Source organism: Hoplias malabaricus, chromosome 10 (genome assembly GCF_029633855.1).
Source record: "Hoplias malabaricus isolate fHopMal1 chromosome 10, fHopMal1.hap1, whole genome shotgun sequence".
In the NCBI taxonomy this organism is placed as follows: Eukaryota; Metazoa; Chordata; class Actinopteri; order Characiformes; family Erythrinidae; genus Hoplias; species Hoplias malabaricus.
Window position 1 is genome coordinate 8334932 of NC_089809.1, and position 12929 is coordinate 8347860.

A 12929-nucleotide genomic window follows, 5' to 3' on the forward strand; every position below is an offset into this window, starting at 1 on the left:
TTCAGACACACCTAGCTTTATTGTGTGCTCAAGTCTTAGTGGCTTCACTGAATCTGGCTGAACACGTTGGACCAGTTAACTGTAGATTGATTATTAAGAGTATGTCAGAATACCTCCTGGCTATTAACAGAAGGTTTAATTAGTTGTGGGTTTGAAAGGTTTTCAAGAAGCAAAAAATATGCACAATAAAAAACAAAGCAGACAGAGTTCCTGTAGTAGCTTGAGGCAGAAATACAAAGCCGCATTCTGTTTCAGAAAAGGCAGGACCAGCAGAGATGCTTTAGCATTTCTTGGTGGTAATTACAGAGCTATTGTAAACCTCCAACACCCGGAAGCCATAAAAAGACATCGAAAGAGGGAGGATAAGGAAGAGGAAGAGGAGGAGGGAGTTAGTGTTGAGGTTGGGCGGGTAGAACCGATTGGGCCAGAGGGTGTGGCAGCTAGGGGCATATAACAGCAGGTTCATCCTTCTTTCCCTCACTCCCTCCATCTCTCTCTTTCTTGTTGGTTGTCGTGGTGTCAGTGCAAATCAAAGGTAAGTGGGGATAAAGTGGGAAAAACTTCTTGTGAGTGCATTAATAAGTTATGTGAGTATAAGTTTAGGTACCGTACGTGTTCGCTGATGTTCTTCCACGGATCTTCATCTGGAGAAACTTTCTGCAGAAAAAAAGGAGTCTGATCTTTTGAAATGTTATTGTAACTAAATCTTGCTGTTTGCACAAATGCTGTGTAAATGTCTTTTATTCCAACACAATGCAGCTTCTCTTTTTCATGCTTTTTTTATTTAGCTTTTGTACCATTCGTTGCGAACATTGAGACAAGAAGCTCTGTGGAACTTGTAAACTTACACTCTCTCTCTCTCCCTCCCTCATTCACTCACTTTCCCTCCCTACTCTCTCTCTCTCTCTCCCTCCCTCCCTCATTCGCTCGCTTTCCCTCCCTACTCTCTCTCTCTCTCTCTCTCTCTCTCTCTCTCCCTCCCTCACATACACAAAATACACTCCTCCCTGTTTTTTTCCATTCTGTTTTTGGCTGTTTCTTTCCTTCCTTCACCTCATTTCACCCAAACATCTATGAGATCTGTGTTTCTGTGTTTGGGTGAATATATATATATAAATAAACCCAAAAAAGTGCATTGAATAAAGTAAACATATCAACATAATTTGTAATTTTAGCAACAACTGTTTTGCATTATTTTTGTTTTAATCTTGAAACTGCTCTCTTCCTTCGTTAACCCAACAATTTAATTACACTGTAGAGTGAAGGGCGTTGGCCGTAATCTGCTTGGGTATAAACCAGTCATTTACTTCACCACTCCTCTTAACCTCCCTCATTCTTTCATGTCCTCACCCTTCTCTTCACCCCTCTTTCTTTCACTACGTCTTTTCATTTCATTTGAATAATTGTCAGAAGGAATTAACGTCTTCTAGCCCAAAGCAGGGCGTGGCACTCCTGTTAGTCGCTGGCTGCATCTGAATTTTTTTTAAAGAGATTTCACTTCCTGCTTGTCTTGATTCCCCTGATCTGGCGCTATGCCAATAAGCCTCTTCCACTATATTTAATAAGGCCATGCGTTAAAGATCTGGCAAAAGCAAGGAAAGGAAGTTGTGTTGAATTATTATTGGAGAGATCATGTGAGAGATTTTTCTGCTTTGCATCATGTAGTGCCAAGATACATGCAATATTATATGCAAAAATATTCCACCTATGAATATAATAAGAATGATCTCCAAAGGCAAATTACTGAAAGTCACACTTGTCCTCAGCACTATTTCCTTTGTGAAGTGAAATGCATACTATTAATTTTTGCATGCACTTTACTGTGTATTTATCATAAAGACGATAAAGTCTCACATCATAGATTGCCATCTCAGTATTCTTGTGGTTAATCAAAACAAGAAAGAGAACGCATTTAAGAAACAAAACATTTTGTACAATTATGATTTCTTTCTTTTCCAGAAGCAAACATGTCCCAGATACAGCAGGCCATGGCAATGCTGATTGCTGCTTTCCATAAGTACTCTGGCAAGGAAGGAGACAAGTATACCCTGAGCAAGGGGGAGCTTAAAGACCTGCTCTCTGCTGAGCTTGGAGAAATTTTTGGGGTGAGAAGTGCTTAACAAGAGTTTAACAAGTAGCATGGTAACTGCATATAAGATTGGAACTAGTTTGGAACAATTAGAACTCAGACGTAGCTTAGAATCAAATCGTTCATTACCCCAAATGTTTCCATTGTGCCAATTCTTTTTTTTTTTTTTTTTGCTATGTGATATAGTTTTAGATAGAAATGACACTATTCAATAAATGTCACAACATGTGAGTAATTCTATTTAAGATTATTGAGGCAATTGAGTGATTATTTAGGCAAGTAGCTAATAGCTGCCTTTGTTTGTTTGCATGTGTTTTGTGTGTGTGTGTGTGCGTGTGTGTGTGTGGGTGTGTGTGTGTAACAGAAAACCACAGATCAAAAGGCATTGGATAAAATTTTTAAGGACCTGGACGCTAATGCTGATGGAACTGTGGACTTCCAGGAGTACGTCACCCTGGTGGCATGCCTCACAATGCTCTGCAATGACTTCTTTAAAGACCAAAAGAAGTAATAATATGGGACACACCGTAGTCACATTCACACATAAACACACACCCTTTATAATCTTTGCCTGATCGTGAACAGAAATGTTTTAGCATTCTGTACTGAAATTTTGAAATAAAATATTTTAACATGTTTTGTTTCCTGGTGATTGATTCAGTGCACTTTGAGACTGAGATGGGGCCTAGTTACTGAATTAATACTGACACTTTTACTGCATTCAAAAACAGCTGCTGAAAAGGTAGTCAATGACAAAAACCAAAGCATGGATGTAGACTTAGGAATTTGCCGCGCACCCTGAAAAAAAAATGGTTTCCAAAACATTCCAAGGAATTTCCCCTTTGTGCATTAACTTTTTTTTTTTTTCAAACTATAATGTTGTTGCTGGGCTGATTTGTGATTGGACAGCACTAAATTTAGAGATTCAGCTTTTTTATTTTAGAACGAAATGATCATGAACATGAGAAAGAATTGATACACAATTCCGTTCATGTGCTGATATGAACAGAGATGGTGCTGGATATACTCAGAAATTCCACTTCATTCATACTCAGTACTTAAGTTGCCTTTAAAGTGGGTAATGTCTCAGAAACCTGTAACTCTTAATGTAACTGTACCTAATTCTATGATAATTGAAGATTTTCTAATTATGTTCATTTCATGAACCCTCCAGGGTGTGTTCTTGCTTTGCGCCTAATGATTCAGTTAGGCTCTGGACCCACCGCGACCCTGAACTGGATAATGAATGAATGAATGAATAAATGAATGAATGTTGATTTCATATTCCATTTCATTTCCAGGGCTTATGTTCTTTTATTTTACACAATTCTATAAGAAATCTCATAAATATTCTCTCCTTCTGGAGCAGAGATTGTAATGTACCTTTATGGGACACTACCGGGTTTAAACTCACTGTTGTACCGTTAAAGTACAGTTACATTGTTTGTACCTTTGAATTTGGATTAAGGTTACACACGTCTGCTAAAGCTGAGTGTAAACATGGGTGAGGAAAGACGAATGAATTAAAAGAGAGAGACAGAGAGATGGAGTGAGGGGGGGGGAGTGAGATAGATGCCCTATCCCAGTTTTAACCCTAAGATCTGAGGGCTTCCTTGAAGCATGTAATATACAGGGTGGGCCATTTATATGGATACACCTTAATACAATGGGAATGGTTGGTGATATTAACTTCCTGTTTGTGGCACATTAGTATATGGGAGGGGGGAAACTTTTGAAGATGGGTGGTGACCATGGCGGCCATTTTGAAGTCTGCCATTTTGGATCCAATTTTTGTTTTTTCAATGGGAAGAGGGTCATGTTACACATCAAACTTACTAGGAATTGCACAAGAAAAACAATGGTGTGCTTGGTTTTAACTTTATTCTTTCATGAGTGTTTTACAAGTTTCTGACCACTTATAAAATGTGTTCAAAGTGCTGCCCATTGTGTTGGATTGTCAATGCAACCCTCTTCTCCCACTCTCCACACACTGATAGCAACACCGCAGGAGAAATGCTAGCACAGGCTTCCAGTATCCGTAGTTTCAGATGCTGATAATGTTACTTTAATTAAGGTGTAACCATATAAATGGCCCACCCTGTATACTGATAATGTTACTAAAGTGTTCAAGGGATCACAGAGCTGAGAACAGATTTCGTACACACTTTGCGTCACATCCCTTTAAGTGGTGTCGACTGTTAATGTCTTTCCAATGACTTATTTCTGCATAGATTTTCGACCTAACTTTAACATTTGAAAAATAAAAAAACAGGTTAATTCTAAAGGAATAAGATGAGAGCAAGTGGGTTGCTCAATATTTTAAACAAGACTATTTATAAAAGGTTTATATAGAAATGTAAACATAACATAAAGTCTTTAACAAGTTGATATTAGCACTAATTCTGGTTATTGGTTTAACATGGTAATTCCCTTCAGGGGAGGAAATATCCTCTCGTGCAGGCTTACAAGAGGGGAGCATTAAGTGCACAAATGGGGAAAATAAATGTATCAGGCCACCTTATACAGCTTTGCACAATTCAATGGAGAGAGAGAGAGAGAGAGAGAGAGAGAGAGAAAAACCGGAGTACCCGGAGGAAACCCACGCAGACACAGGGAGAACACACCACACTCCTCACAGACAGTCACCCGGAGGAAACCCACGCAGACATGGGGAGAACACACCACACTCCTCACAGACAGTCACCCAGAGGAAACCCATGCAGACACAGGGAGAACACACCACACTCCTCACAGACAGTCACCCGGAGGAAACCCACGCAGACACGGGGAGAACACACCAAACTCCTCACAGAGGAGCAGGACTCGAATCCACAACTTCCAGGTTCCTAGAGCTGTGTGACTGTGACCTGCTGCATCGCTGCACTGCCCTGATATATATAATATATGTAGAGATTTAGAATGAGATGTTATTTTAAAATTTGGCTCATAGGAGGGTAGAAAGACTTTTTTGGTGGGCAGCATTCCATCATTATTGACTAAACCAGCTATATTTTGACATGTCACCAAAACACCAGTGTCATTGTAGTGCTGTAAATGATTTCCCCACAAAATAATGTTGGTCCTGTAGGGGTCCTGACCACTGTCAAACAAACAAAGGGCAAAACAAAGTGTGCATACTCAAGTTCAACACACACTAACACGACACCATCACATCAGTGTACTGCAGCACTGACAATGATCTACTGCCCAAATCATGCCCTGTGGAGGTCCTGGAGGGGTCCCGAGCATTGATGAACAGGGTGAAAGAGGCCAACAGAGTGTAGAAATCTGAGATAATCTGTTTTGTAAATACATGGAAATAAGCAAACAATGGATTTAATTATTAAAAAATGACAAATACATATCCTTGATAAGTGGCATAAACATATATATAGTTATTAGGGCTTTTCAACCTACTGAAGCAAAGTCTAGAGCTGTACAGGACTTGTTTTTGTTTGCAGGAGACGCGTTTTAAGATGTCACCTTTTTCACATAATCTATTAAGGGATGTGTCTCCCTCTTGTGGTTGCATAAAGAACTCCTCCTTTAAAGGATATATTCTACTCCTTTTCCACAATTGAACAGTTCTGGGGTCAAAATACCACAAGGTTTCAGGTTCGATTACCACAACCGCCAGGACAATGAAATAGGTGATAATTGACTAAATAATTAAATTAATTAATCATTTTAATTCAGTTATTAATGAGATATTCATAATGAATTCATAAACCCCAGTGAAACATTCAAATAATTCAAATATTAATTGAAGCATTGAGTCAGTTGAGTCCAGACAGTGAGCATATATCTGTCCACTGTCATAAAATGACTGTAGGCCACTGCTGGTCCACCATCGGAGCACTCAGATTACTGTCCTGTACCGGATATAACTCATTTATAATCGCCTCAAACAGATTTTACATTCACAGAGACTTTTATTCTGGAAAACAAACTAATACAAATATTACAAACAACAAAGATATAATAATTTATATGCCTGAAATAGAAAATAATTATGCTGAAAATATGGACACTGTGCTGTATCTAATTACTAATCTAATTAGTAAAGAATAACTAAAGAACCTGATGTATAAAAAATTAGTGAATTTGAAAAATGCTAAAATGTGGCATTTGGTCTAAAATACGGCTTAATCACTGGTGGTCCGCCCAGGAAACGCTGTGCAAAACAGCAGTGGACCTCAAACTTTCCCTAAGCGAACTATATGCTACCAGGGTGCCTAATTGTATTAATTCATTCAATGTTTGTAAGCGCTTATCCAGATCGAGGTCTCGGTGGATCCTACCTGGAATCACTGGTCGCAAGGTGGGATCACACCCTGGAGGGGGTGCCAGTCCTTCACAGGGCAACACACACTCACACATTCACTCACACCTACGGACACTTTTTTGAGTCGCCAATCAACCTATCAACATGTGTTTTTGGACTGTGGGAGGAAAACGGAGCACCCAGAGGAAACCCACGCAGACACAGGGAGAACACACCACACTCCTCACAGACAGTTACCCGGAGGAAACCTACGCAGACACAGAGAGAACACACCACACTCCTCACAGACAGTTACTCAGAGCAGGACTTGAACCCACAACTTCCAGGTCCCTGGAACTGTGTGAATGCAACACTACCTTCTGTGCCACCCTGCTGCCTAATTTTAATTTTAATTTTCTCCAATCAGACAAAGCATATGATCCCTTTGTTTCTAAATTCATTATTCTTTTTATCAGCTCCACTGAACAAATAGGATCAATTTGTAGTTCTACAATTACAGATGGTAGTCCTTCTGTTGCTCTGCATATGTTAGCCCCCTGCAGGACCACCACAGCGCATGATTTGGGCAGTGGATCATTGTCAGCACTGAAGTGACACTGATGTGGTGGTGTCGTGTTAGTGTGTGTTGGACTTGTTGAAGTGGATCAGACACAGCAGTGCTGCTGAAGTTTTTAAACACCAGTATCATTGCTGGGCTGAGAATAGCCGGCAGTACTGTGGACATTGTCTTACTATCAGTGGTGCGGGGCTAAAGGATCCCACAAGTTGTTGGAACAGATGAAATATCTCTGAGTTTACATCTACAAGGTGGACCAAAAATGTAGGCGTGCCTAATAAATTGGCAAGTGAGTAGGTACTTTTTAAAAACTCCAGCAAAACTTGTGCCAAAAATGCCTTTATCCTTTTGCCCAGGGGAGGCGCTGTCTCTACGCTGAGTTTATCCAGTAAAGCGGAGAAGAAGAAGATTCTCAGAGCCCTGTGTTGAAAGAGGTACATTGTTTACATTATTTGTTTTACACATTTCGGCGCTACACACTAAACGACTCCTTATATTCTATCAGATTTTTAAACGTGAGGCTCTGAACATTATAAACGGAAGCAGCTCATGAATTTCCCCCGCGAATAGAATTTTATATACTTTCCTCTGTGTTTATTTTCACAAATTTGTGCAATTTCCCCTCCCCCCACAACTTTTTCACAGATATATAATCATTAACTAAATACAAATATAGTCATATACAATTAGTCTAGATTTAATTTTTAACAAATATTATAGATCACTTACTTTGGGCTACGACACCCATAAATAATGTACCCATAAATCTGATATTTATTTCATTTTGTTTGGCAGTGATTCTCCAAACAAATATTCATTTTGTTATAGAGAAATTCCATTTAGAATTCCTTATATGGGCATGGTTGGACTTGGTTGTCAAAAGAAAAATATATATCTCCAAAATAGTGAGACTACTATATAGAAGAAGGGAAAAAACCTTAATTTTCAATTGAAGTCAGTGTTGGAGCATTTCTATTTGGTTCATTCATCATGAAATGAAGATGTATGCTTTACTTTGGATAGCAACAACATGCATCTGGAAACCGTATGGACATGGTGTGACTTATAACAAATTCCTTAAACTGAATGATTGCACAATATCTGCAATTTGTGCTAGTGCTCTGGCTGTTGTACAAACGTATTGTTGTCTGTATGAATGTATAAATATATTTTAAAATTACTGGGAAATTATAATTCATTCATTCATTATCTGTAGCCCTTATCCAGTTCAGGGTCGCGGTGGGTCCAGACACTACCTGGAATCATAGGGTGCAAGGCGGGAATACTCCCTGGAGGGGGCGCCAGTCCTTCACAGGGCAACACACACTCACACATTCACTCACACCTACGGACACTTTTGAGTCTCCAATCCACCTACCAACGTGTGTTTTTGGACTGTGGGAGGAAACCCACGCAGACACAGGGAGAACACACCACACTCCTCACAGAGTATAATAAACTTTAAAATTAAATTCTAAAAATAATTGGATTGTGCTTTTGTGTCACTCTAGCTATTCTAGTCTGTCTTTATTTTAGGTAGGGACTTTCCCTAAAGACGCTTTTCAGTTCTCACCTACGTCTTGTTCTCTTTGCTGCAACAATGCTATTTTAATGCCTCCGTTTTCTATCTCTTCTCCAGACATAAATGACATGGCAGTCCGAGTCTTCTCCTGCCCCTAAGAGAAAATCCTCACAGTTATAAACTCAGGAGATATTAAATGTGAGAAAATGGAATCCATAGCAATCTCCAGCTCTCAGCAGACATCCCCTAGCTCTGATTGCGTGGAAAGTACGTGTAGGAAGAGAAGTCACCACTGTCCAGAGTGTGGGAAGAGTTTTTTTTTCAGCGCTGTCACTTACTACAACATCAGCGAATTAATACTGGAGAAAAACCATATCAGTGTTCAGTTTGTGGGAAGAGTTTTAAACATCCGAGTAGCTTTCAAAGACACCAGCTCACTCACACAGAAGACTAACCATATTTCTGCTCAGAGTGTGTTAATAATCAGAGTAATCTTCAACGACACCAGCTGATTCACACAGGTAAAAAGCCTTTTAACTGTTCAGACTGTGGGAAGAGGTTTAGAAACAGGGGAGCTCTCCAAACACACCTGCGAATTCATACTGGAGAGAAACCGCATCCGTGCCCGGAGTGTGGGATTGGTTTTAGTGACCGATGCACCCTCCAACGACATCAGCAGATTCATACCGGAGAGAAACCTTACTACTGCTCAGGGTGTGGGTGGAGCTTTAGACCTTTGAGCACCTTAAAGACTCACAAGTGCATTAAATTTAATCGTGGTGAAAATTACAGCAATGATTTTCATATTTATTATTTTTCGGTGGACTGTTATCAGGTTCATATCAGATTATGAAAATTGTCTGTTCATTAAGATCTTGGACTGGATTTGTTGGTGTACAAATATGTTTTAAAGTGTTTTTGTGTAACACTTAATTGTCATTTAAAATTCAAACATACTTTTGCTTGATAAGTGTTGCAGAATATTAAAATATTTTACCTTTATTCAAAAAACGCTCCTTAATTTCTTGGCTGTTTTCTTTTTGTGAAAACTAAAATAAAGTGGCAATTTATTCAACAGTTACCATAAAATGCGGATGTTTGAATTTTTAATTACAAATGTATGTTAAAAAACACTTTAAAACTTATTTGGAAACCCAATATTAATAATAATATTCATATTTGATTCCAGCTTGTGAATATTTCTGGTCTAATCTTTTAATATATACACACACATCATTTTATAAGCAGGTTAAGCAACTAACCCAAATATGTTATAAAAAATAATAATATATATATATATATATTGCTTTTCAGGAACCAGAAAGTGCTTAACATTTTTAATACACAGTGGAAAAAATTAACATAACAAAAACACCATGATATAGCAGGACAGGACATCGTGGAAGAACATTTTAGGCTTGAGGCAGATTATATGCAAGTGTGAAAAGATTTAGATTAGATTTAGATACGGATAGAGAATTAGATTAACTTGTGTTTAACCTGTGGACGAAGAGAAATCCAGAGTTGAGGTGTAAATCTAACAACAGCTCAGGCTCCACAGCCTTGCAGTTTGAGCGTGCAGGAAGAAGAAGATCTGTATCAGTATTGAATATGATATTTGACCAGAAGCCAGTGGAGATGTTGGAGAACAGGTGTCATATGATGATGCATGCGGGTGTGGGTGAGGAGACGTGTGGTAGATTTCTGGACCAGCTGGAGTTTGTGAATGGAGGAGGAGCAGATACCAGCGAGGAGAGAGTTACAGTCACCCAGACGACTGAAAATGAAAGCGTGGACAAGAGTTTCGGCAGCTGATTAAGAGAGGGATGGTCTGATCTTGGAAATGTTATGCAAGTGGATGAATGATGTTTTTACAACCCAGACTACGAACGAGAGAGAGAGGATGTCGGTGTTCATTTTCCGTTCCAGAAACAGAGATTCAAGTGAATCAATCAGTGTCAGTTACTATAGCAACATATGCCCTGAAGCTAACCTTTTGACAGGTTTACTTAACCCTGACCCAGGATCATCCCACGTTACTCATGCGAACATAGCATGTCCTATTCTCGAGGATCCAGTGTACATCCAAACTTAGATTATTCGCAGAGCTCTGCATCAGAAAATAAGGATTAGATCCTGATTGGACATTCTGTCTATTCCTGATAAATATCTCTCTCAACATTAACATTTGTAATAACAGTCAATAATTTTCTAATCTGCACATTTTCAAATATTACACACATCGATCAGCCGTACATTCTCATCAGGTGTTACGCATGGTTCTTTCTTTTATAATTTATTATATATTTATTTATTTATTGGTTTGGTTTGGTTTGTCTAAGTGACACAATGCTGTATAAATGTGGCGGAAATGTGGTGGTGTAACAACATACTGATCTTATTGGTGCAGAAAGTTACTTAGAAAAACCAAAGCAAATCACAGTGATTGGGATTGACAGACCACTTTAAGCCCCCACTTCTGCTACAGATGATATCACAGAATTAGTAGCTTATTGTAAATCAATCAACTTTTAACTTCAACTTGAAACAGTGTATACAATGACGTGAGAGAACTGTGTGATATCTAAATCTGGCAACACATTACTGATCCAGATAGACCCAACTTAAAAGATCCCCCTCTAATTAACATTATTTGACTAAATTCTGTTGAGGTGGTTAGGAGAAATTTTAAATTTTGTAATGAACAGATTTTTTTGTATGATCTCACACTTGGTAATTTTGAATAAACTTCTGAATTTCAAAATATTGATTTAGCATTTTTGTTAAATTTCTTTCAACACTATTTTATTTGATCCTTATCTAGGGAAAAAAAATAAAAAAATAAAAAAAACATTATATATATATATATATATATATACTCCTAACATATTAGAATTATCATTGAAGCATTGGTCTTTCCATTAGTAGGAGGGAATCAAACATACTGTGCACAAAGTTGACAGTTCTGTACAGTTTTATAGTGGTATTGGGATTTTCTGAGTGAAGTGAATACTCTAAGTGTTTAAATTCTCTACAGGTTTTCTGGAATAAACTGCAGTATGAAATCTTGTTTTCCTTAAACTGTAAAAGCCGGTCTTACTTAAGTCTCTCTACTAATAGGGTCAAAGTCAAAACATTATGACACAGTATTGCACAATATTAACGTATTAAGTCACATTTAGACCTTGAAACTGAAGAAAATGTTGATCATAGTGTACCTTTCTTGATGTTTTAAATTGTTTATTTGTAAGTAAAACATAAATTTAAATGTATTTTATATTATTTTACATATTTGGCATTTGTACATTATTTGGAAACAAATGGCCCATTGTTAAACAGCAGATTTTTAAATTTTTAAACAAATTTGATTAGTCATTAGCAATTTGAATTTGTTTTAATTTGGTTCTCTTAAATATTTACAGCTTATAATCTGTCTGTATGTATATGACTTATCAATGTTAGTCTAACGAGTCGTAATACAAAATGACAATATAAATCATTTACTACTTACAATATCAAGACTAAATTTAAATGAAGGACTACTTTGGTGTTTTATTTAATATTTATTTAAACTCTATTTTAGTCAGGACTACAAGTCCCATAGTGCAACTTTTATTTAGTTGTCGTTACGTAGGAACAAGATTTGGGTTTTTTGCGAGTCGACTCTGATTCAAATTCGACATTAAACAATTCTATGTTGTCGATTCCAAGAGTTTGTTCGACAAAATAACCATGATTGATTCTTCTGTGTCAGCTCCTTTGGTGACTTTATGTTTTGACATTTGAACTATATTTAAGTGTGTTTTAGCCTTTTTTTAGTGGGGTGTATTTATGTTTTTCACCAAGATAGGGAACAAAACTATAAACAAAACACACACTAAGAAATAGTGGCTTGTACGATAAAAAGGGCCTAACACCATTATTGCCATAATATTAAATAAACCCATAGACATTTTTAAGAACATTTATGACCTTTGACATGCTTCTAACTTGGGGCTCATGGAAATGGTACTTGTAATTGACTTTGCCTCAGGGGCACCATCAGAGATTTTGGACCCCATGTAAATATATACACCAAATTTTCTGTTAGATGTTTAGGGGCCCTGTCCAGCACAGGTCCTTGCCCAGACAGCACACCTTATTGGGGTCCACATAGGTTGAGGAAGGGCTAGCTGTGTATAAAGGCTCAGGCTTTGGGTGGGTTGATATATGGGCTATCACACATTTAACCTGTGGTCAAAGCTTGCTGGTTCCTAGGTGGGCTGCCCATTTGGGCCCCACATGGGTCTGTGGGGCAGAATTGTCCTAACTTTATGGCCCATACGACCCTCTGATTTTTCACCAGATTGACCTCTATTCTTGACAGAATCCTTCAGACACTATCCGGATACATAACGAATGTTAATTCCAGGTGTAAACAGGCCTATAATGTAGCATTGGGGCATAGTGGTATAGGCTGTGGAATCGAGTCCAAATC

At 38.1% G+C, this 12929-nt stretch overlaps 1 protein-coding gene across 1 annotated transcript; it reads left to right on the forward strand.

Moving 5' to 3' along the window:
* The first annotated feature begins 394 nt into the window (after positions 1-394).
* Positions 395-2720, forward strand: LOC136708326 (ictacalcin-like). The gene is made up of 3 exons (XM_066682806.1): positions 395-535; positions 1960-2105; positions 2454-2720. The coding sequence occupies exons 2-3, from the start codon at positions 1968-1970 to the stop codon at positions 2598-2600; spliced, it is 285 nt and encodes a 94-aa protein (XP_066538903.1). The 5' UTR covers positions 395-535; positions 1960-1967; the 3' UTR covers positions 2601-2720.
* Positions 2721-12929: the final 10209 nt, after the last annotated feature.

Coding starts and splice junctions, on each gene's coding strand:
- LOC136708326 (XM_066682806.1), top strand. CDS start 1,968: ATGTCCCAGATACAGCAGGCCATGGCAATGCTGATTGCTGCTTTCCAT. Junction 2,106..2,453: donor AGCTTGGAGAAATTTTTGGG/GTGAGAAGTGCT, acceptor TGTGTGTAACAG/AAAACCACAGATCAAAAGGC.